This window comes from Anthonomus grandis, chromosome 1 (assembly GCF_022605725.1).
Source record: "Anthonomus grandis grandis chromosome 1, icAntGran1.3, whole genome shotgun sequence".
Lineage (NCBI taxonomy): Eukaryota > Metazoa > Arthropoda > Insecta > Coleoptera > Curculionidae > Anthonomus > Anthonomus grandis.
Genome location: NC_065546.1, coordinates 41,169,221 through 41,192,779, shown reverse-complemented (window position 1 = coordinate 41,192,779; position 23,559 = coordinate 41,169,221). Strand labels below are relative to the sequence as shown.

General features: G+C 34.2%; 1 protein-coding gene and 1 long non-coding RNA gene across 8 annotated transcripts in view; one reads left to right on the top strand and one right to left on the bottom strand.

The window, feature by feature from the left end:
• LOC126742055 (5-oxoprolinase) overlaps positions 1-23,559 on the top strand; it is a 144,588-nt gene that overhangs the window by 88,819 nt on the left and 32,210 nt on the right. Inside the window, exons 18-19 of the mRNA XM_050448583.1 lie at positions 8,754-8,997; positions 21,488-21,585. Coding sequence (XP_050304540.1) covers positions 8,754-8,997; positions 21,488-21,585 — 342 coding nt within the window. The remainder of the gene's footprint in view (positions 1-8,753; positions 8,998-21,487; positions 21,586-23,559) is intronic.
• Positions 954-21,583, bottom strand: LOC126742079 (uncharacterized). Of its 7 annotated transcripts, none has more exons than XR_007662487.1 (10): positions 21,439-21,583; positions 20,883-21,156; positions 20,677-20,766; positions 20,545-20,616; positions 20,122-20,190; positions 19,328-19,498; positions 2,688-2,876; positions 2,435-2,624; positions 2,227-2,379; positions 954-1,861 (listed from the first exon to the last, which is right to left on the bottom strand). It is a non-coding gene; the product is annotated as an uncharacterized LOC126742079 (long non-coding RNA). The 7 variants fall into 7 exon arrangements; XR_007662488.1 differs by having other exon boundaries at positions 20,920-21,156; XR_007662482.1 differs by having other exon boundaries at positions 20,677-21,156.

Genomic DNA, 23,559 nt, shown 5'->3' with positions numbered 1-23,559 from the left:
GTATTCTTCCTTATCTCGAAAAACTCATCCATTATCCCAAAGATGCTGGTCATACACTTTTATAAAAGGTAAAAAACACGAAATCTACAGCATCACAAATACATTTAATAAAATAACAAAGGTTACATGTTTCGCTCGACTAGAGCATCATCAGACCTAAACAATAATTAAAATTATGTAACCCGAAAACAGGAGAATTCAACAAAAACTTACCATAACATACACAAAACACCTAATATTTAAGTAAACAAAGATTACAATAAAGTGGCACTATCTATGTACAAAGAACTCAACTAAACAATCAAATCCTTTATACATTTCAGAAATCTAACCATCATTTAAGAGTCTAGAACTACTTGAGGTTATTAAAAACTAGGTGGCCATCAAAATCAAACCTTTCATTAACACAGGACAGATCTGGGCTTTTAAAAGCTTTACTAATCTCCATTGTCTCCAACAAGTCTAGTTTTTTACTTTTGTTGCATTGATGCAGTATTTTTATATTTTGGCTGTCAGGAAAATCATGTCTGGAGTCGAGAAGGTGATTAGCAAAAGCTGATCTGGTCACTGTGATTTCGGTATTTTTAAATTTATTGTATTGGGCCTTGTGTTCACTAATCCTAGTAGAAATCTTCCTACCAGACTGGCCGACGTACACTGCAGGGCACTCTTTACACCTAATCTCATAAACTCCTGGAGAAGATAGCGGGGGTAGTTTATCTTTAGTTTTAATTAGATGTCTATTTAAGGTATTATTGGTTTTAAAAGCTGCGGTTATGCCAAAGGGAGAGAAAAAGCGGGATAATTGTAACGAAATTGGTCCAAAATAAGTAAACGACCTATTTTATCAGACAACAAACAAACAATATCAAAACTTTTAGGTCGTTTACTTATTTTGGACCAATTTCGTTACAATTATCCCGCTTTTTCTCTCCCTTTGGCATAACCGCAGCTTTTAAAACCAATAATACCTTAAATAGACATCTAATTAAAACTAAAGATAAACTACCCCCGCTATCTTCTCCAGGAGTTTATGAGATTAGGTGTAAAGAGTGCCCTGCAGTGTACGTCGGCCAGTCTGGTAGGAAGATTTCTACTAGGATTAGTGAACACAAGGCCCAATACAATAAATTTAAAAATACCGAAATCACAGTGACCAGATCAGCTTTTGCTAATCACCTTCTCGACTCCAGACATGATTTTCCTGACAGCCAAAATATAAAAATACTGCATCAATGCAACAAAAGTAAAAAACTAGACTTGTTGGAGACAATGGAGATTAGTAAAGCTTTTAAAAGCCCAGATCTGTCCTGTGTTAATGAAAGGTTTGATTTTGATGGCCACCTAGTTTTTAATAACCTCAAGTAGTTCTAGACTCTTAAATGATGGTTAGATTTCTGAAATGTATAAAGGATTTGATTGTTTAGTTGAGTTCTTTGTACATAGATAGTGCCACTTTATTGTAATCTTTGTTTACTTAAATATTAGGTGTTTTGTGTATGTTATGGTAAGTTTTTGTTGAATTCTCCTGTTTTCGGGTTACATAATTTTAATTATTGTTTAGGTCTGATGATGCTCTAGTCGAGCGAAACATGTAACCTTTGTTATTTTATTAAATGTATTTGTGATGCTGTAGATTTCGTGTTTTTTACCTTTTATAAAAAAAATTCTTCCTTATGTTTCCTTTAAATGTGACGTTTGCGATGTGGCCTTATTTCTTCTTATAGGAGCAAGACATTTCTGGCGTACGTTTCTTATTTATAGCTGAAGTTGCATCGACTGCCGTTCGTGGTGATGGGGTAGGGTAAATCGGTAACTCTTGCCATGAGAGCCAAGTCATCATCAGTAAGCAAGTGTGAATCTAAAAATTATGCACCTTAAGAAAAGCCGTTGGTAAAATTTAGTGGAATAAAAGCTCGCTGATATGTGATAACAATAAGATTTGCCATGTCTTTCAAACAAACCATTTGTCCGAGATTTCGAATAAAATCTTAATAAGTTAAAATATGTTTTAAAAGTCCATATATGTCAATGTCTGTAACAGTTGGCTTGTATGTGGTGTTATTGTTATCAAAACTCAATTATCTCATCTTGCTTGAAAATATCTAGACCTCTGAGAGATAAAATGGCTGCTGTGGTTGTCTAATATTAAGAATAGAACATTTTTATCTAGGGTATATTTTATCAAGTTAATGAAATGACAAAGAAAGAGTTCGTAGTTCTTACTAGTGATTCAGCTACTCTAGATCTTGGTGGCTCTCCAAGTGTCATATATGTTATTTACCATGCACAAGCCCGTGATGGTTTAGCCTCTCTCACCTAAAGGAACTTTGCTTTTTTCCTTTCTTGCTTTTTTTCTTTCTTTGACAGTCTGCACTCCTGTTTTATCACAATTATATATAAAATCTGGTGTAAACTTTTTTCGAGTTAATACCTGTCTAAGTAAATTATAAAGTCCCAACGGTGTGTTGAATTAAGGTTGTCGCCCGAGCAAGACTGGTCGGTCCCAGGGTTCGATACAATAACTTTAAGTTAATGGAGTCATTCGTATGAAGCTTCCTCATTTTTTGCCTAATTTGGAAGAATTTTCTTTTTTTTTTGACGATGTAAACCCATAATTCATTCTAGATATGGTTAGCAAATATTCAGCTAGACTTTTCTCTTCCTCACAAGTACACATTTTTTACCTCGTAAAGTTTGGCCTAAAGTCTCCTTTCTGTTTCAATTTTGCAACAAAGTCATTTTGTTGAGGTCGTATTTTGCAGCCGTGGTTCCCAGCTTGCACCCATCTATAACATCAAGTACAGCTTTTTTCATTCGTTCAGGTAAAGCCAGCACCGTTACGTTTTTTTGTTCACTTAAAAGGCATCCTGAATCTGAAAATATTTTTTTTATAAAAAATTATTATTATTATTATTATATACTCGTGGGGAGGATTGATACATGTATCAAGTCTCCCCAGATTCGGTTGTATATATCCTCCCTTGTATGACGTCATGTTTGTTGGGGCGGACCACTTTTTCACAATCGACTCGGTGAAAATATTTTAGCGATATCGTGAATTTAACTTCAGGTAAGTATACGTTTAAGTTTCAGGTTTTTACGACGAAGTAAATAAAACAAACCGGGTTTAACTTGGATTAATTGATTTATTACAACGAATAAATATTAAAGCGGACTGTATGAGGTTAAAATCAACTACAAAATTTAAGACCCGACACTGTAAAGGCGAGAAAATAATAAAAGTTACAGAAGTAAAAGTCCGTTCGCGACAAAATCTAGCGAGCGCGATCGAGTGTCTTTTGCACAAGTAGTAGGTCAAGAATAATAAAAAAGTTAGTAAAGGAACCGACCGGTCCTGATCGCGGCTCCTGATTGGCCGATACACACGTAAACAAAGGTTCTATAAATAGCTTGCCAAACGGACTGTCTGGTGATTTTCGCGACGGGCCAAATATATATTTTATTAGAAATTAAAGCAGGTGCGTTTATTACGTAAGATTTTCTCGTAACATACCGCCGCCCTTGAAATGACCGAGTTAAGAAAAGCGAGAGAGTTTCAATAAATAAAAGGTCACTGCAAAAACATAGAAATTCTAATGGATTGTCTCAGTCTCTAATTGTAGCGGACACACCTTTACTACACTTCGTTTAATCACGCCCCCCTTTGTCTTTATGCTCACCACGCGCACTACATTATCCTTACCAGGATGAATGTCTATGACTCGTCCAACACTCCAACACTGCGAAGGAAGACCATCCTCCTTAATTAACACTAGAACACCAAGCAGATTGTCAATGTTAGTCTTCACCTTCCATTTAAAGCGCTGGTGAAGGGTATGCAAGTAGTCAGAAGACCAAGTAGTCAGAGTCCAGAAATGCTGAGTCATCCTTTAAATGTGAGCATAACGATCTAGGCGATTTACAGGAACTTCCCTTAAATCTGATTCAGGCAGGGCGTTCAAAGGGCGTCCGATTAAGAAATGCCCCGGCCTCGAATTCAAAACCGCTTCAATTCGAACCACCAGGGTATAAAGTTCCTCATAAGTTAAAGGAGTATTGTTTACAACGCGCTTCAGGTGCTGCTTAAAAGACTTCACCGCCGCCTCCCACACACCTCCGAAGTGAGGTGATCGAGATGGTATAAAATGCCACTTCATACTGGTTGTTTACAAACACCTTTGAAACTTGCTGTCGCGTAAAACATTATTTATTGCGTTAAACTCGTTGTTGGCTCCCACAAAATTCGAACCGTTGTCAGAAAATAGGGATTCACACACCCCACGCCGAGCCACAAACCGCTTGAAGGCCGCAATGAAAGCCTGAGTTGTTAGTTCTGTAGCTAACTCTACATGGACGGCCTTGGTGGACAGGCAAATATAATATACACAAATATCCTTTGAGGTACTTTTTATTTCGAAATTTTGAATCTTTAATGATGAAGGGACCTGCATAATCCACACTACTCTTTGGGCAGGTAGATTCCCCATTTGTGGTTGAAGGTGTCTTGGATTTGCTTTAAAGCATTGAATACATTTTCGTATAATACCCTTTACAAGGGTTTTGCCATTTATGGGCTAAAATCTTTGGCGGACAAAGGATAAGGTAGAATGAATGTCTGGATGCAGGTTTTTCTCATGAACATACTGAATTATTAACCTTGTAAAGACAGAGTCATGGGGAAGCAACAGGGGGTGTTTGTAATCAAAGTTAACTTTGGCGTGTATTAATCTACCTCCAACTCAGAGAATACTGTCCTTATCGAGAAACGGGTTTAACGTGCTTAGACGACTGGAGGTTCGGACATTCTTGCCTCGTTTACTTCGTTCGATCTCATCACCAAAATATTCCCTTTGAATTTGCTTGACTACAAAGCCTAGAGTTTCATCAAATTTACAAGGTTGAATAGGGACAGTTTTCCTTAGTTCCATGGATGCTTTACAATTAAATACAAAGCGAAAACAATACGATAAAATACGATACAATTTAGTAAAACTTGAGTATTTATTCAAGATTTCATTCAAAAATTGGGAAGGAATAATTGTGGTTAATGTCACACGATTAGGATTGAATTCGGGAATTTGTTTTGAGTCATTGGGTTGACGTGCATATTTGCTAATGTGATTGATAGTGGGCCAATTCTCAGTGCATTCAATTAAAAAACTAGGACCGTGCCACCACAAGTCACTATTTTTTAGGTCATTCCCCTGGAGATTAAATCAGCAGGATTTTTTGCTGAAGGAATATGACACCAATTATTTGTGTCTGTGAGATGCTGTATTTCCGCTACGCGGTTGCATTCAAAGGTCTTTAAAGTTCGGGGTTCTAAGCATAACCAGGAAAGGACGAGAGACGAGTCTGTCCAATAGAATAACTCAACGGGTCGATTGTCTAAGGTTTCACAAAGTTTCTTCATGAGTTTGGCTAATAAAAGTGCACCGCAAAGTTCTAGACGCGGCAATGAATCCGCCTTGAGAGGAGCGACACGCGACTTGGCGCAAACTAATCTGCTATCACTCCTATCTTGGGATCGTATGTATATGCACGTACCATAAGCATTGCTGGATGCGTCAGAAAATCCATGTAATTGAAAGGTAGAAGCATTCTTAAGAAAGGCATGACGTGGAATTTTTATAGTGCTAGCCGAGTGAAGTTTGCTAAATAAATGCTTTACTAAATTTAACCATTTTTGGCGAATATCAGATGGAACAGGTTCATCCCAAGGGATTTTTAATAACCATAGTTTTTGTAGAAGACACTTGGCTTGAATTATCATAGGGCCTAGCAATCCCAGGGGATCGAAGAACTGAGAGATATCGGATAGCATAGAACGCTTGGTTACTATACTTGGATTAGGATTAACATTTGAATGGTAAATTAATTTATCAGATAATGAATTCCATACAATTCCTAATGTTTTGGAACTCTGGGAATCGTTAATGGAAAATTCAATTGAGTTTTCGTTTGCTAAATCGGACAATAAAAATGGGTCATTTGAAGCAAATTTTCTTAAGTCAAAACCGTATTCCTTAAAAATTTTTGATAGATTATTTCTTATTTTTAGAAGACCTTCTGATAAGGCACTCCCGGTTATGACGTCATCGACATAATAGTCCTTTTCTATGATTTCACTTTCAACAGGGTATTCAGAACGTTTGTCCAGCGATATTTGCTTCAGGCAACGAGTCACCAAGAACGAGGCGCTAGCTGTGCCATACGTGATGGTATTCAATTGAAAGTGAGATAACTCAGTGTCTGAGCTTTCGCGCCAGACAATTCTCTGAAGGTGGCGTTGCCGGGGGTCGATCAAGACCTGGCGATACATTTTTACTATATCACCAGTCAACACATAATTATGTTGTCGAAAACGAATGACAATTGAAAACAAATCATTTTGAACATTTGGTCCAACTTTCAAACATCATTCAGAGAAATGCCCGATCTAGATTTCGCGGACGCATCAAAGATGACACGTAATTTTGTGGTTAAGCTGTCGTGCTTCTCCACCGCGCGATGTGGGATGTAATAGATAGGACAATCAATGGGTTTGTTGGGAACAATTTTGGTCATGTGACCTAAGTCGACATATTCTTGCATGAATGAGACATAGGATTTTTTAAATTCTGCGTTTTTTGAAAACTTTCGCTCAATAGACAAAAATCTTTTAATCGCAGTGTCTTGAGAACTGCCTAATTGATCGACACTAGATTTGGTGGGCAGAGAAACTTGAAACCTTCCTGATTCATCACGACTGGTGGTTTTAATAAAATGAATTTCACATTCAGTCTCTTCTGCGGAAAGTTTATTGGCTAAATCGGGTGAATCTTCAATCTTCTAGAACCTTTCAAGACTATTATACATTGCGAAATCATTCAAGCTTAAACAGCAGTTTGCTTGACTAGGTAGGTTAAAAGGCAATGGGCCAGAAATCAATCAGCCTAGCTTACTTGATTGCAACATCGGATTATTTTTTTCCTAAGCTTATTTGTCCAGAGCTTAATAAACTATAAAACAAACTAGCCCCTATTAGAAGGTCTATTTCTGAGAGCTCAGAAAAGGTTGGATCAGCGAGACAAATATCAATAGGAATAGGAATCTGGGAGATATCTAAAGGTTGAGGTGGAATACTCTCAGTTATTTTGTCTATTACAAGAGCTGATAAACTAAATTTATAGCCATTGTGATTGGCGGCTAAAGACAGATTAACACACGTAGCCTGGTTGATTCCACAGACTGGAATATTGATTTTATTAAAAGCGAGGTTTAATTTCTCAAACAAGGTTTTAGACACAAAATTGGATTGTGAACCGCTGTCCAATAACGCTTTACATAAAATAGCGTTTCGGTGGTTATCATATACTTTGACTAAGGCTGTTGATAGCAGAACATAAGTGTTGGCGGTTGCATTGGCACAGGAGAAACTATAATGTAAGTTAGATGAATCTTGATAGTTACTGGCTGGTTCATGTTGTAAAATGTTAGTAGGAGGTGCTTGCGTTGGATTGTTTCTTGGATTTATTAAGGGTTGAGCTTCATTAATGGCTGGAATGATAGCTTTATGGGAATGATTGTTAGCATGCGCGTCATTGGTTTGCGTGAATAAACTTGTTTGACGGGGTATGGCACCTTGATTTGATCTGGTAATCGGTCTTGGCTTAAATGCTGTATTACTTGTGGAAGGATTAGTGGTTGGGTTGTTATCTTGATGTAGCAATGAGTGATGGTTACGACGACATGTTTTGCAAGTAAATTTAGATTTGCAAACGGAAGTAAAATGACCGGGGCGAAGACAATTAGTGCACAGGTTTAAACGCTTTGCTTCTTTGTAGCGAAAACTTATTGGCAGCTCAATAAAACAATTACACGAATAAACAAAATGGCTCTCATTGCAAAGTGGACAAGTAGTATTCGAAATAGGATTAGGATAGTCTACGAATGCCGCATGCGAGTGGGTCTTGTGTGCAGCGACAGACTTACTAGGATTTTCAAATTTGCTATTAACAGCCTTGAAATCAATCGATTCGAGCAAGTGACACCGTTCAGTGAGAAAATCAGTAAAGTTTTGTGTTGAAGGTCTTTCTTCATCCTTAGAGTATATTTCCCATTCCCTCCGAGTCGTTTGATTTAGCTTAGATACGAGTAAGTAGATAAGACACTCCAACACGTTTTCTCCTAGGTTCTGTAATAGGCGGAAATGCTTTTGAAAATTGTCTAAGAATTTACGCAAGCTTAAATGGGTTTCCTCTTTAATTGGAGGCAAGTTAAATAGGGCTTTGATGTGTGAATGGATAATGGCCTTTTTATTTTGGTATCGGTTGATCAATAATTTCCAGGCAATAGTGTAATTTTCATTGGTTGCGGTTAAAGAGCTAATGATATGAGATGCATCACCCTTCAGAGCTGATTGTAAATAGTAAAACTTTTGAACGTTTGATAGGGATGGATTAGCATCAATAAGGGATGTGAATGTTTTGTTAAATTGAGTCAAAGTATCGTAGGAACCTGAGAACTCCGGAATGGCAAATATGGGAAGTTTTGTAGTAAATATATTCGACACAATCGGATCCATATTAGTATTTTGAACTAAACCTTGAGGATTATCAGGGATAGTTGCCGGAGGAGGTTTAAGGGCCAATTGGGCCATAGACATATTAATTTCAGTTATAGATTTTAATTTCAGTACAAAAATCATAATAAATATGAGTAATGTCAGAGATTATTCTTCTTAAGCTATATAATAAATTTTATTTTAGGGTCCTACTTGGGATGGTTGTTCCGGTGTTCACACACACATGACTAACACCCGTATAACCGACGTAGAAATAGTGGAAAGAAGGTATCCCGTCCATGTTAAAACATTTACCCTTCGTCCGAATAGTGGAGGAAAAGGAAAATATAAGGGAGGAGATGGTGTTATTAGAGAGCTCATGTTTCGTGCAAAACTCACATTATCGGTTTTAACGGAAAGGAGAGTTCTGCAACCCTATGGATTGGAAGGTGAGAATTATTAATATATATATATTTTTTATTATGGCTACTAATTAGGGTAAAGACCATAAACACGATCTATGGCCAAGAGATAAACTCGTAAATTATACGCGCTAAATTTGCCGGATATCCGTAAATCAATCAAATCAATTTAACGTGTAACACACGAGGCGTCACACATATTCATAAGGAGATTGATTACAAGATATTTAGTTTCCTACTCGTATACCCAGTATTTACTATTTAATTAATCAATTGTAATATTGCAGTTTTGGATTTAAAAATTTAATTTGGTAGCAGCTCGTATAAACGGCATGAAAACTCAATGAAACTTGCAGTTTTATATATTTTTTGCTACTATAATATAATATATTATAGTTTATAAGTTAAGTATTTGGACACATTCTGTATATTAAAAATAATAATGATAATATTAACAATAATAATAATAATAATAAAAATAAGTTTATTTAACAAATCACCGTAAAATAAAGTTTAAAATTAAAATGTCTGAATAAACAAATGACTCACAAAAGGTGAAACTTGTCACCGATTTATGAATAATTTTACAGAGTGATGATTTAAACAAAGTAAATTTTAAAATAAAAAAGTTTAAACGAAAATCTTCCTAATTTGGTGCTATTTAACTTATTACACTAATAACTGATACCTAACATTCCTTTTTCAAATCAATAATAGTTTCATTTAAATGTTATAATTCCAATTTCAATTAAATAATATTTTTTGGATACTCCTTTTAGTTTAAAAATGTTGATTTTTTGCTAGAAATTTGTATGCATTTGCTAAGGATTTCCATGATATTTGTCAAAAATTTTTTTTATTGAAATTTCATTTTTCATAGGTAAAATATCTTACATGAGATTTGGATATTCGCTTTACGAATATCAAAAAAAATATTTTCTATCCTAATTTTATTTATTGAAATGTAATTTTCTAATTTTGATATTTTGGTTAAAATTTTGGAAATGAAACTCTTGATCGCTCTCAATATTTCTCTCGATTAAAAATAAAATTTGTAAAAATATTTTATATAAATTTTTTATATTTCTGCAGGAAATTTCAAGAAAATTGTTTTTTTTTTACAAAAAAGGTTTAGATGTTCGATAAAAGTTTTTCTGGTCTTCTATTTTTGACCATTTCACCAAGAATAATATCCTATTTTGTTACAATTACCATATACCGGAAGACACAGGAAATAGGGAATATTTAATAACTATTGTATTTTTCAAAATAAGCAAATGATATTTGATATATTTTACGCATGCATTTCCTTAGAAAATAATATTCTAAAAACAATGATACTACATTCGCTACTTTTTGATTTATACTTATAGAAAAAAATGTTTTTAAGTTTTAAAAGAAGTGTGTGTCATTAATACGTTAAAAGTTTTAATTTTTAATTAAGTAATATTATTCTCAGAATATAATTTTCTTTCAAAATACGTAATAATACACGAATTATCCTATTTAAAATAAAAAAGTTAGTGCCACTGGTTGTTAAATCGGAAGTGATGAAAAACAAAAGACTATGTCAAAAGATGCTTTTATAAATATTCTATTGATATACCAAATTTTGTTTATTTTTCTGGAGAAGTAAAAAAGTTATTAAGTGTTCCCTTTTTCATGTGTCACCCAGTATTATACTTTTTCATAATTTAGTTTTTTTTCTTAAAATTTTAATTTTTACCTTTTAAAAATTTAAAATATAATAAATTTAATAAAATACAATCTTATTTTCCAAAGTTTTTTAAAATTTAGTGCTATTTAAAAGACTGATCTTTGTGTTTTAAATTAAAATAAATTTAGATATATTTTGGCCATTCCTTTTTCAAATTTTACATAATATTTTTTCAAATATTACGAAATGTTTGTGTTTTATTACAGACTACAAATAATTCTAGATAAGATCCCTGGATAAGAGTTTTGTTAGAAAATATACAGAGTCGTGAATTAAGGATAATTCAATATTCAATTAAAGGAGAAAAAAATCATAGACACATCGAATTTATTTTCGAATCGCGCATATTTTAACATTAAATGTAATTATACAGGATGTCGTAAAAAATTTAACAAAAAATATTTTTCTCTTAAATTTAACCTCCTATATATTTTTGCATTTTTATATTCTCCAAATAATTCTGGCCAACTTTTTAATTTCGTAAATTAGAGACTTAAAAAGGGCGGAATTAATCAGAAATTGGTAGTGACGATATGCGAAAACTTTCAATTTTTTCGAATATGCGCATATTTTTAATCAAATCGTCTTTATTAAGGCGGGAAAATTCGCCGGATTTTGTTGCTTACATAATTTTACACTTTCAAGAGCAATGGGTGGAACAAGGATAAAGAGGTGACGCTGAATATGAATCGAACCTAGTTCGTTTCTGCACAGAATAATGAGTGGAAGTAGTATGGTGGCGTGGGAGAAGGATGGTGATGTCTAGCAACAATTATAACTGCACCGTCTTCGTCTCTTGACGTCACGGACTATTTTATTCATTAATTAATTCTTGATATTATGGCGATAATTTTAAACGGCATTTTAACAAATTATTATGATAATTAAAATAAATATAAATAATAATAATTATATGTATATTTGTAATATACAGAGGGCATTGATGTTTAGAAACATTTGTGAGGATGATAATATTATAGTAATATAATTATACCGAGGGTTTTAAGGTTTAGGGCGTATGTAAGGAAAACAACAATTATAATAATAGTTATAGTTGTAATAATGTACAGAGTGTTTTAAAGTTGTTGACTACCCAAAGCGCAGAAATCATCGTCATGAGTGATTTTAACGCTCACAATATCAACTGGCTGCGCTTCTGCAACAAGAACGACGATGAAGGATGAGAAGCTGAGCTATTTGCCACCATATGCAGGCTTACGCAGCTTGTGGAGGAACCTACCAGAATCCCCGATCGAGACGGCGAGTTCGCGAGTCTCCTAGATCTGGTCTTGGCTTCAGACCCTGACTCGTACACAGTATCAGTACATACCCCCCTAGGAACATCGGACCACAAATTGTTAACAGTCTCTTGCCAGTTGGAGGTTAAAACGCAGGATCCTCCGATTACGCGGAAGGTATGGCACTATAAATCAGCAGAGTGGAACCATCTTCGGGAATTTTATCGCTCATTCCCTTGGAAAGAAGTCTGATTTAGAACCAATAACATCTCAGAATGTGCAAACCAAATTAGAGAGGCGATCTTGGCAGGAATGGAAGCTTATATCCCTTTTTCTACTAAATGCGGATCAAACAACAAGCAATGGTTCAACCTGAATTGCAAAAAGGCAGTAAACACTAAAAACGCAGCGAATCGCATATGGCGTCAACATCCTTCCATTGAAAATCGGAGGAACTTTTTAGCCTCCAGAAATAGCTGCAAGCGAATTATTGATGAATGCAAAGAGAGTCACAACAACAGGATCAAAAACAAACTGCTAAACTGCCCAAATGAAACAAGATCTTTCTGGTCGGTATCGAAAGCCATTAGTCAAGGATTTGTTAAGTCGGCCTTGCCACCCCTAACAGCAGATGATGGTTCTATCGCGGTATCAGCAAGGGAAAAAGCCAACTTACTGGGTAAACTCTTCGCGTCTAATTCTACTCTGCATTCGCAAGGCAAAACACCGCCATATTTGCCAAGGGTTAATTCATCGATGGGAGAAATTTCGTTTCCCCAACGAATTATAAATAAAATTCTTAAAAGCGTAGACACCAACAAAGCTTCTAGACCCGATGGAATTCCAGCCCTAATACTAAAACGTTGTGCAGTCGAATTGACTCCTCCCTTATGTAGACTGTTCACGGCACCGTATAAGCAGGGCCAATTTCCAACAAGCTGGAAAACTGCTCGAGTGCAAACTGTACCCAAAAAGGGTAAGAAGACGATGCCCTCCAATTACCGCCCGATTGCACTAGTTTCAGTAATATCGAAGATTATGGAGAAAGCAGTCAACCAACAACTGTTAAGATATCTGGAATCATCTGGACTAATCAGCGATCATCAATACGGCTTCCGAAAGCTTAGATCCACCGGCGATCTTCTGGCCTACGTACTTCTAGCGGCGAGTCCTGCTCAGTCGCTCTTGACATTTCCTAGGCATTTGACAGAGTGTGGCATGAGGGACTTCTAACCAAGCTCTCCTCAATCAGCATACAAAACTCACTATTGAATGATACTGGCATGATCACGTTGCCGAGGTCGCCAGGGCGGCTTCCAAAAAACTCGGAGTGCTTTTCAAAACGAAAAAACTGTATACACCAGAACAGCTGCTGACTCTTTATAAGGCTCAAATACGCCCTTCCCTCGAGTATTGCTCGCATGTCTGGAGCTCTGAACCCAAGCATAGTTTAAACCTGCTGGATTCTATACAGAAGAGAGCTATTCGTCTTATCGACAAACCAGAACTGACAAAGAGTCTGGATAGTCTGGAGCACAGGAGAAAGGTGGCTGATCTCTGTTTATTCTACCGTTATTATCACGGTAAGTGCTCCTCGGAGCTGGCAGGCCTGATTCCACCCAGGGCTGCTCCGGCAAGAAGGACGCGTCTAGCAGTTGCGGCTCATCAACATCGAGTCCACCTGCCTACCCCAAGGACGTCGCTGTATCGGGACTCATTCATCTGGAGAACATCTTCTTTGTGGAACGGGCTTCCACCTCACATATTTCCCGACGCATACAACCTACAGCGTTTCAAGATAAATGCCCACAAATATCTTCGCGCAAGCACCACTCCAAGAGTGACATAGGACTTTCGTTTTGTGCTTGTGTTTACCATAAAAAAAAGTTTAAATGCTATGTTAAATTAATTCATATTTATACTTTTTTCAAGATCAAATTAATTAATTTCCAAATTGGTGAATCTTAGGGTCACGTGACCATCATAACTTCTTTGCTATTCGCCCGATTTGCTGAAATTTGTTATTTGTGGTTGACTTAGGATGCAATTAACAAATTTTGACAGATATTTGACATTTGAGATCCAGGTCACGTAACTACCGTAATTCTTTTGCTATTGATCCGATTGGGTTAAAATTTGGTATTTGGAGTTTATTTAGGATGCAACTAATAAATTTTGACAGATATTTGACATACTGAATTTTAAAGTCACGTGACTATCATAACTCTTTTGCTATTGATCCGATTGTGTTGAAATTGATTGTGAGTATTTGAAGTTGATTTAGGATGCAATTAATAAATTTTGACAGATATTTGATATTTAATACATTATATTGACATACAACGAGACTATATAAATACATTACGGTTCTTTGAAACATGATACCCCAACAACTGGTCCTCTCTTTTTTTGGCATCTAAACGTTGACCTCCCCGACTGACCAAACTTAAGTACTCCTGATAATTTTCGTTTTTATTTTAGGAATTCCTTTATGGCTCTGCACAGACAAGACCTATTTGCTCCAAACTGGTCCCCACGGACCAAAAGTATAGGAGCGAAATGACTATACTTGTTGATAATACCTGAAATATATATAACTGGTTATAAATCAGAAAATAACTTTCCCCAAGCCAGGCATAATATTAGGTGCCCAGTACTTAAAATAAGTAAATAGTATGTCTATAAAATAATTATCCTTTCAATTAAAAATTTGTCTAAAACTAGTCACTTGTCTAGGGTTATTATCAGTTTCTGCGACCTGGATCATCTTTTAGTAGCGTTGATGTACTTACATTTTATAAGGCCGCTTTTATTTGCAAAGCGAGCTGAACACTTGAGAGGTTGGGATTTTCGTGTAATGAAATTAGGATATCCAGTTTTTATTGTTAGCATCGCCAATCTTTCCTGGTCTGCCAAGATTCCTAACAATTCCAATATCTCTGCACTTATTCTCACTATAAGTCCGTAGACTGACTTATAGATTTTCTGTGCAGATATTTATTGTTGAATATTATTCGTATTATTACCTTCGTTGCGTATTTTAGTTTCCTCATAACAGCTAAGCATAATTTATTTTTAGATTTTATATCTCTCAGTTAAAAGTATTGTAAATGTTTTCAGTTGACAATACAGTTGAAATTTTTAAAGAATTTACACTTATTTAAAGACTATGTCAAATATTAAGAAAACATAGGTACAGGTAATTGCAAAAGTGGTTATAACCGATTATTATTATTATTATTATTATTATTATTATTATTGTTATTATTGTTATTATTATTATTATTATTATTATTATTATTATTATTATTATTATTATTATTATTATTATTATTATTATTATTTAAATACACTTAACCAAAAATACAAAAATTGTACAAAGTTTCATTAAAAAAAAAAAACGTGTCACAGTTTTTTACGATACTCATGTGCATATATTTACATTTGATATCAAAATATGACTGCCTCAAAAATAAAATTGACACTGATTTCTTTGATTAATTTATTCGTTATTAAATGACAATACAGATGAGATATAAATGTTTCCGTGATAAACAATACAGTAATTTGTACTCACGTACATAGAACACGGCATCAATAAAACAGTATATTACAAACCCTTAAGCAGAAGTTAATTTCAGCTTATAATTCAGAGCATGATATTACTCTGATTTTCTGGCTACACTTTCCTATAATGCGATTTATGGAAATAAGTGAAATCAAGTGAAAATAATTTAAGTAAGTTCGGAATATTAATACGAATACAATTCAGTAAAATAACGCATGACTACTCATTATTTCTAAATAATTTGTATTATTCATGAGCTCTGGAACGTAGGGAATGTACAAAATAATATAGATTTATAATCCAGGAAAAAAAACAAATCTTTTTCTGTATGTAAATAATTTAAGGTTCTTTTACAATGCATACGTTTTATCTGCTTTCCACTCAAAAGTATATACCGGGTGGTGCGTCGCCGAGCGGAATATAGGAAAACCCATGTATATTTTAAGGGGGTCAATTATTGGCTTCCCTGTGCATTTTACAGAAAAAATGTATGATAACTTTTTGAAGAGACCAATCTGGCCCTTGTGCCCCTTGTACAAAGTTTCAAAAAATTATAATAAGCGAATCTTAAATTATTCAATTAAATGTAATTGCAAAATTAGCAAATTTTCGGTTCAGGTAAAACCAAACAGGCACCAGTAAAATGAATATTGTCACTGACGTGAGGAAAAGTGTCAATAAATCAGTGACAGTCGATATTTGGAAACAAGTATGAATTATTCAATCGACGAAAAAATAGCCATAATTAAGTGGCATTATGCGAGAATCAGTTTTAGAGCAGTATTTATTATTCGTATAAATTCGAAAAACATCAAGAGCTGCAGGAAGGAGATGAAGAGCGAAGAATGGCATTTTGTTTTAAAATGATGGAAAGAGCAAATAATGATACGAATTTTTTAAGAAATATTTGTTTTACCGATGAATGTACATTTACCGTCAACAATGTTCACATCAAGTAGATCACGAAAATACCGGGTTATAAGGGAATACGAGCAGAACTAAGAAATCGAGTATTTTTTCGACCTCGTTTTTGAGGCCAAAAATAGGCACCAAAAATGCCATATCTCGGCTATTATAAAAACTACGACCTTGCGGATAGTCTCGTTGAATTCAAAATGACAAAACTAAGAGAAAACCGTTGGAACTTTCCCGATAGCTCCTATAGAAGCCGAGATATCAGCGTTCAAAGTTTGGGTTTTTCCGTTTTTCGGGTATACCCCCACGTATCGATTTAAAAAAAAAAAATTTTTTTCGAATTCGAACTAACTATACCAGCGGATTGTTCTCATCAAGTAGATCACGAAAATACCGGGTTATAAGGGAATCCGAGCAGAACTAAGAAATCGAGTATTTTTTCGACCTCGTTTTTGAAGCCATAAATGGGTATCAAAAATGCCATATCTCGGCTATTATAAAAGCTACGACCTTGCGGATAGTCTCGTTGAATTCAAAATGACAAAACTAAGAGAAAACCGTTGGAATTTTTTCGATAGCTCCTATAGAAGCCGATATATCAGCCTTCAAAATTTGGGTTTTTCCGTTTTTCGGGTATACCCCCACGTATCGATTTTTTTCAAAAAATTTTTTTTTTCGAATTCGAACTAACTATATTAGCGGATTGTTCTCATCAAGTAGATCACGAAAATACCGGGTTATAAGGGAATCCGAGCAGAACTAAGAAATCGAGTATTTTTTCGACCTCGTTTTTGAGGCCAAAAATGGGCATCAAAAATGCCATATCTCGGCTATTATAAAAGCTACTACCTTGCGGATAGTCTCGTTAAATTCAAAATGACAAAACTAAGACAAAACAGTTGGAATTTTTCCGATAGCTCCTATAGAAGCCGAGATATCAGCCTTCAAAGTTTGGGTTTTTCCGTTTTTCGGGTATACTCCCACGTATCGATTTAAAAAAAAAATTTTTTTTTCGAATTCGAACTAACTACACCAGCGGATTGTTCTCATCAAGTAGATCACGAAAATACCGGGTTATAAGGGAATCCGAGCAGAACTAAGAAATCGAGTATTTTTTCGACATTGTTTTTGAAGCCATAAATGGGTATCAAAAATGCCATATCTCGGCTATTATAAAAGCTACGACCTTGCGGATAGTCTCGTTGAATTCAAAATGACAAAACTAAGAGAAAACCGTTGGAATTTTTTCGATAGCTCCTATAGAAGCCGATATATCAGCCTTCAAAATTTGGGTTTTTCCGTTTTTCGGGTATACCCCCACGTATCGATTTTTTTCAAAAAAATTTTTTTTTTCGAATTCGAACTAACTATATTAGCGGATTGTTCTCATCAAGTAGATCACGAAAATACCGGGTTATAAGGGAATCCGAGCAGAACTAAGAAATCGAGTATTTTTTCGACCTCGTTTTTGAGGCCAAAAATGGGCATCAAAAATGCCATATCTCGGCTATTATAAAAGCTACGACCTTGCGGATAGCCTCGTTAAATTCAAAATGACAAAACTAAGACAAAACAGTTGGAATTTTTCCGATAGCTCCTATAGAAGCCGAGATATCAGCCTTCAAAGTTTGGGTTTTTCCGTTTTTCGGGTATACCCCCACGTATCGATTTTTAAAAAATTTTTTTTTTTTTTCAAATTCGAACTAACTATACCAGCGGATTGTTCTCATCAAGTAGATCACGAAAATACCGAATTATAAGGGAATACGAGCAGAACTAAGAAATCGAGTATTTTTTCGACCTCGTTTTTGAGGCCAAAAATAGGCACCAAAAATGCCATATCTCGGCTATTATAAAAACTACGACCTTGCGGATAGCCTCGTTGAATTCAAAATGACAAAACTAAGAGAAAACCGTTGGAACTTTCCCGATAGCTCCTATAGAAGCCGAGATATCAGCGTTCAAAGTTTGGGTTTTTCCGTTTTTCGGGTATACCCCCACGTATCGATTTAAAAAAAAAAATTTTTTTTCGAATTCGAACTAACTATACCAGCGGATTGTTCTCATCAAGTAGATCACGAAAATACCGGGTTATAAGGGAATCCGAGCAGAACTAAGAAATCGAGTATTTTTTCGACCTCGTTTTTGAAGGCAAAAATGGGCATCAAAAATGCCATATCTCGGCTATTATAAAAGCTACGAACTTGCTGATAGTTTCGTTGAATTCAAAATGACAAAACTAAGAGAAAACTGTTGGAATTTTCTCAATAGCTCCTATACAAGCGGAGATATCAGACTTCAAAGTTTGGGTTTTCCGTTTTTCGGGTATACCCGCACGTATCGATTATTAAAATTTTTTTTTTTTTTCTCGAATTCGAACTAACTATACCAGCGGATTGTTCTCATCAAGTAGATCACGAAAATACCGGGTTATAAGGGAATCCGAGCAGAACTAAGAAATCGAGTATTTTTTTCGACCTCGTTTTTGAAGGCAAAAATGGGCATCAAAAATGCCATATCTCGGCTATTATAAAAGCTACGAACTTGCTGATAGTCTCGTTGAATTCAAAACGACAAAACTAAGAGAAAACTGTTGTAATTTTTCCGATAGCTCCTATAGAAGCCGAGATATCAGCCTTCAAAGTTTGGGTTTTTCCGTTTTTCGGGTATACCCCCACGTATCGATTTTTTTCAAAAAATTTTTTTTTTTCGAATTTGAACTATCTATACCAGCGGATTATTCTCATCAAGTAGATCACGAAAATAACGGGTTATAACGGAATCCGAGCAGAACTAAGAAATCGAGTATTTTTTCGACATTGTTTAGTGGATTCATCTGAGGTGTTTTTTTATATAGCGTACGAGAATATTCATATATTCAAATAAAAAATAAAAGTCTAAGTAAACAAATTTTCTTACCTTTGGTCCGGTAAGTCCATCAATTCTAAGCGGTCCAGGAGGACCAGGTTCGCTCCTCTCACCTGCTGGTCCAGGTTCCGCTGGCATTTCCTGCCTACCATCGTGTCCCGAGGGACCCTCGCGACCTGAAGAACCCAGTAGTTCTGGAAGACCTGGCTCTCCAGGCACTCCCTTTTAAATGAAAATGTTTTATGTCGCGGTTTATATTCTCAAAAAGGAAACGGGTAAAGTATGCTCAAGAAGTGTAAAATACGTAAAGAAAGTATTAATATAATAAGTTAATTACATGCAATTTATACAGGTAATAATATAGCTATAACATGCATTTTACCTACATTAAAACATGTATTTAGGTGAAAAAGCGTGCAAGAAAGTATATTGTCGCTCATTTTTGAATAATTCATTCGTTTAAATCATTTAGAAAAAGAAAATTAAAATAATAGAAAATTAAACCAACTCACTTTGAGTGTAATGAGAGTTTCCCCGGTAATGTTATGGCCCCTTTCTTGCAGGCCCTTAAAATACACTAATTATAAATTAAAAAACCAAAACATAATTTACCATAAATCATAATAAAGGATTAATTATAAATAAACCGCTAAGCTCCCATAACCTAAAACTAAATAAACATGCGAAAACAACATATAAAACCAGAATGTTTATTTTTCAGGAATATTGAACTGCTGTATACTCAGTTTCCAGTAGGAGGGTAATAAAATAGACATTCTTGGTAAATATCTACACCACAAACACACAAACTGCGCCACTGATTGGGAGGGTTGCTGTCAATTTACCTTGACAGCTACGATCTCGGCGTAGCCTAGCGTCCCTCCTCGTAGAGTTGTCACTGATTTTTTAAAGCCCTAGATGGAAATTTATTTGTTTTACTTAATTCAAAATGAATATTCTAAGGAAAATTTATATTTTAAGCGGGCGAAATTTATTGATTTTTGTTTTTTTATTTAACATCTAATGGATCTATACTACGTTCAGAAACCTTGCAACATAAATAAAATCTTCGACATTTTAGGTGTTACTTACCCTTCCCGGTGGCTTTTAAAAAGAAATGAAATCAAATGAAAATAAGCATAGACAGTAGGGGTCTTTTCAAAATATATTTCTAAGCTACTTCAGAAAGAAATTGAACTTTTTGTCAACTATTTTGGGCAATTATAACTAAAATTAAATCACATAAAAAATAAATTAAGTATGTTTACCTTAAGGGCTTGTATCACATCGATGCCTGCACTTCCTGTTTGACCCTTTTGTCCTTTATCACCTGGTAGACTCTAAAATTTGTTTGTGTACATTATTTTTACTTTGAAAATAAAATTGACAGTAATGTTAACTTATTATGTGGGACCTTCAATGGGAAATTGCCATGCGCAGTTGCTAACCAATAATGCCACCTAGTTGATTGTAGAAACAGTGGGAGCGTACTTAAAATTAGATAAAAAATATTTGCTTTAAAAAAATTTAATTAAAAAAAAATTTCTAATATAGTTTAGTCTTTTAACACATTAGTGCATAACATCCACGAACTTAATAAATATACCTGGACTGCTAATGCATATAATAATATGGCCCCATACCCAAAAATTACTACTGCCTGATGGCCACCATTTTTATAGTGGTTGCCTAGTTTTTGGCGATTTGTAAACGACACGCTTGTGTATAATATGGTCTGCTTCAGGAGATGTCTTCCTTTTTTTAATACATGGATAATGTATCAGCATCCTTATTTAAACGTATTTGGCTCACTCTTTCTCAAAACCGAATTATTCTGAATTGTCTGTCTGTATTGTTTATCATAGTATCACTACGCTTTCCTGAAATGCGATTTATGGAAATAAGTGAAAATAATTTAAGTAAGTTAATTATATTAATACGAATACAATTCAGTAAAATAACGCATGACTACTCGTAATTTGTAAATAATTTGTATTATTCATGAGCTCTGGAACATCGTGGAATGTACAAAATAATATAGATTTATAATCCAGGAAAAAAAAACAATTCTTTTTTTGTATATAAATAATTTAAAGTTCTTTTACAATGCATACGTTTTATCTGCTTTCTACTCAGAAATACATATATAAATCCATACATACGCTTCTTCCGTCGTTTTTTATTCATGGCTCATTTTTTAACTTTTTCCAGGTGGCGAGGCTGGATCCAGAGGACTCAATCTTCTGATTAGGGCTGACGGAAGAACCATTAATCTTGGCCCAAAGACTGTGGTCGATATTCAACCCGGGGTAAGAATCATATAATCGCTTATCACCTCTATTAATGAAAGTTTGATCGTTATTCAAATCGTACCTAATATAGTTTCTTCGAAAGTTTTAAACGAATAAAATAGCAAACTTTAAATTGTACTAAAATAGAATTATGTTTTTTTTTTAACTTTTTTGTTTTGACAATTTTGTTTGTAATAATATCTTAAAAAAGCACAAAACCGAATAATTTTGGTGGATATCTTAATATTTATGATTTTATGTTTTATGAGTCTCACTCCTGCTAGAGTTTGCGTTCACGAAGTAAAATGCACAAAAAAAAAGTTGCCCCCAAAAAAAAACAAAAAAACCGACTGGACCGACTTTTTTTTTCAGTAAATAATCTGGCGTGCCCAAAATTGCTTTTTGATCATTCATTCTCAAGTGGCCACCCTATGTAAAAGTTTTTGGTAGAAGGATTATACATATTAATTAGTGAACATATTAATCAATAATAATTATAATTATTATTATTATTATTAATACTTCATACGAACTTTTTTATAATCATAGTAGCAATTTAATTTAGGGAATCGAAAAAAGATCAAGAAATGAAATCTGCTATAAAAAAAAATTAAATATATATTTTTTATAATAAGAAAAAGCAGTGGCGTACTGTTTTTTTTCAAAAATATTCGGTTTAAAGCCGGCCTAAACGCCAATGACCAATATTAAAAGTTAAATTATACACCAGAAAATGGCTCGTAATGCACTTCGAACCAATTAAAAAAAAAAATTGTAGAGAAATTTCAAATTTATAGAATTATTATATACCGGGTGACACGGGAAAAAGGATCACTTAATAACTTTTTTACTTTTTAAAATAAACAAATGAAATTTGGCATATCGATAGACTAGTTATAAGAGCATCTTTTGACATATTCTATTGTTTTCCATCACTTCCGGTTTAACAGGAAATGACACTAACTTTCTTATTTTAAACAACACTTGGTATATTATTACGTATTTCGATAAAAAATAATATTCTGAAATCAATGGTACTCTATCTGCTACTTTTTGTTTCATACGCATAGAAAAATAATTTTTTTAAATTTTAAAATAGGGTGTCATGAATACGTTGAACGTTTTAATGGTTAATCAAATTATCACGGAAAAATAGTTTTCATTGCATTTTATGTCTTAAATCTTTTACACGCGTATTTAAACAGTCCAAACCATTAATTTTACCATTTACTTTATTTTTTTAAATAGCACATTATTGGGAACAATCACTTTTAAAATGTGGTATCTCTTTCCCAATAATTTGATATGATTATCTTTTAAATCGGTTGATAAATAAGCCCATAAAAAGAAAAAAACTAACTCACAAAAGTAAATGAACAGAAAACATTGAAATGACACTTCCGCGTATTTTTTTCAAGTGACATAACACATCATATTTTATCAAACGTCATATCACTATTTAAGAATAAAAGAATACATTTTTCAATATAATATTTTTTTCAATATCTTAATACTACGTCTTTTATTTAATATTTACCTAACATAACAAAGGTACACACAATCGGTAAAAAAACAGAAAAAATATGAGGTTTATCAATTATTTTAATACAAAACTGTTTACATGTGTGCAATAATACACTTCAATTTATTATAAACTACTTTATCATTTAAAAAAAAAGTGAAATAATTAACGAACAAGTCTTAACAGCAAGAAAACAATTCACTGACTAACTCACAGCAAACGTTTGTATGCAAAATTGCCCAACATTACATTCCCAGAAATCTGCATAAGAAATATACGGGGTATCCCAAAAGTATGGACACACCCAAAAATCTTGGGAAATATGGGCGCTATAAAAAATCTTTAAATACAAAAGTTTTGGGGAATCTGATGGTGTTAAGATCACTTGACCTTGAGCTTGACCTTTAAGGTTATTTAAAGGTCAAAGCGATTTTTTTTAATGGGAACCCTTATTTTTGACACCGGATTCT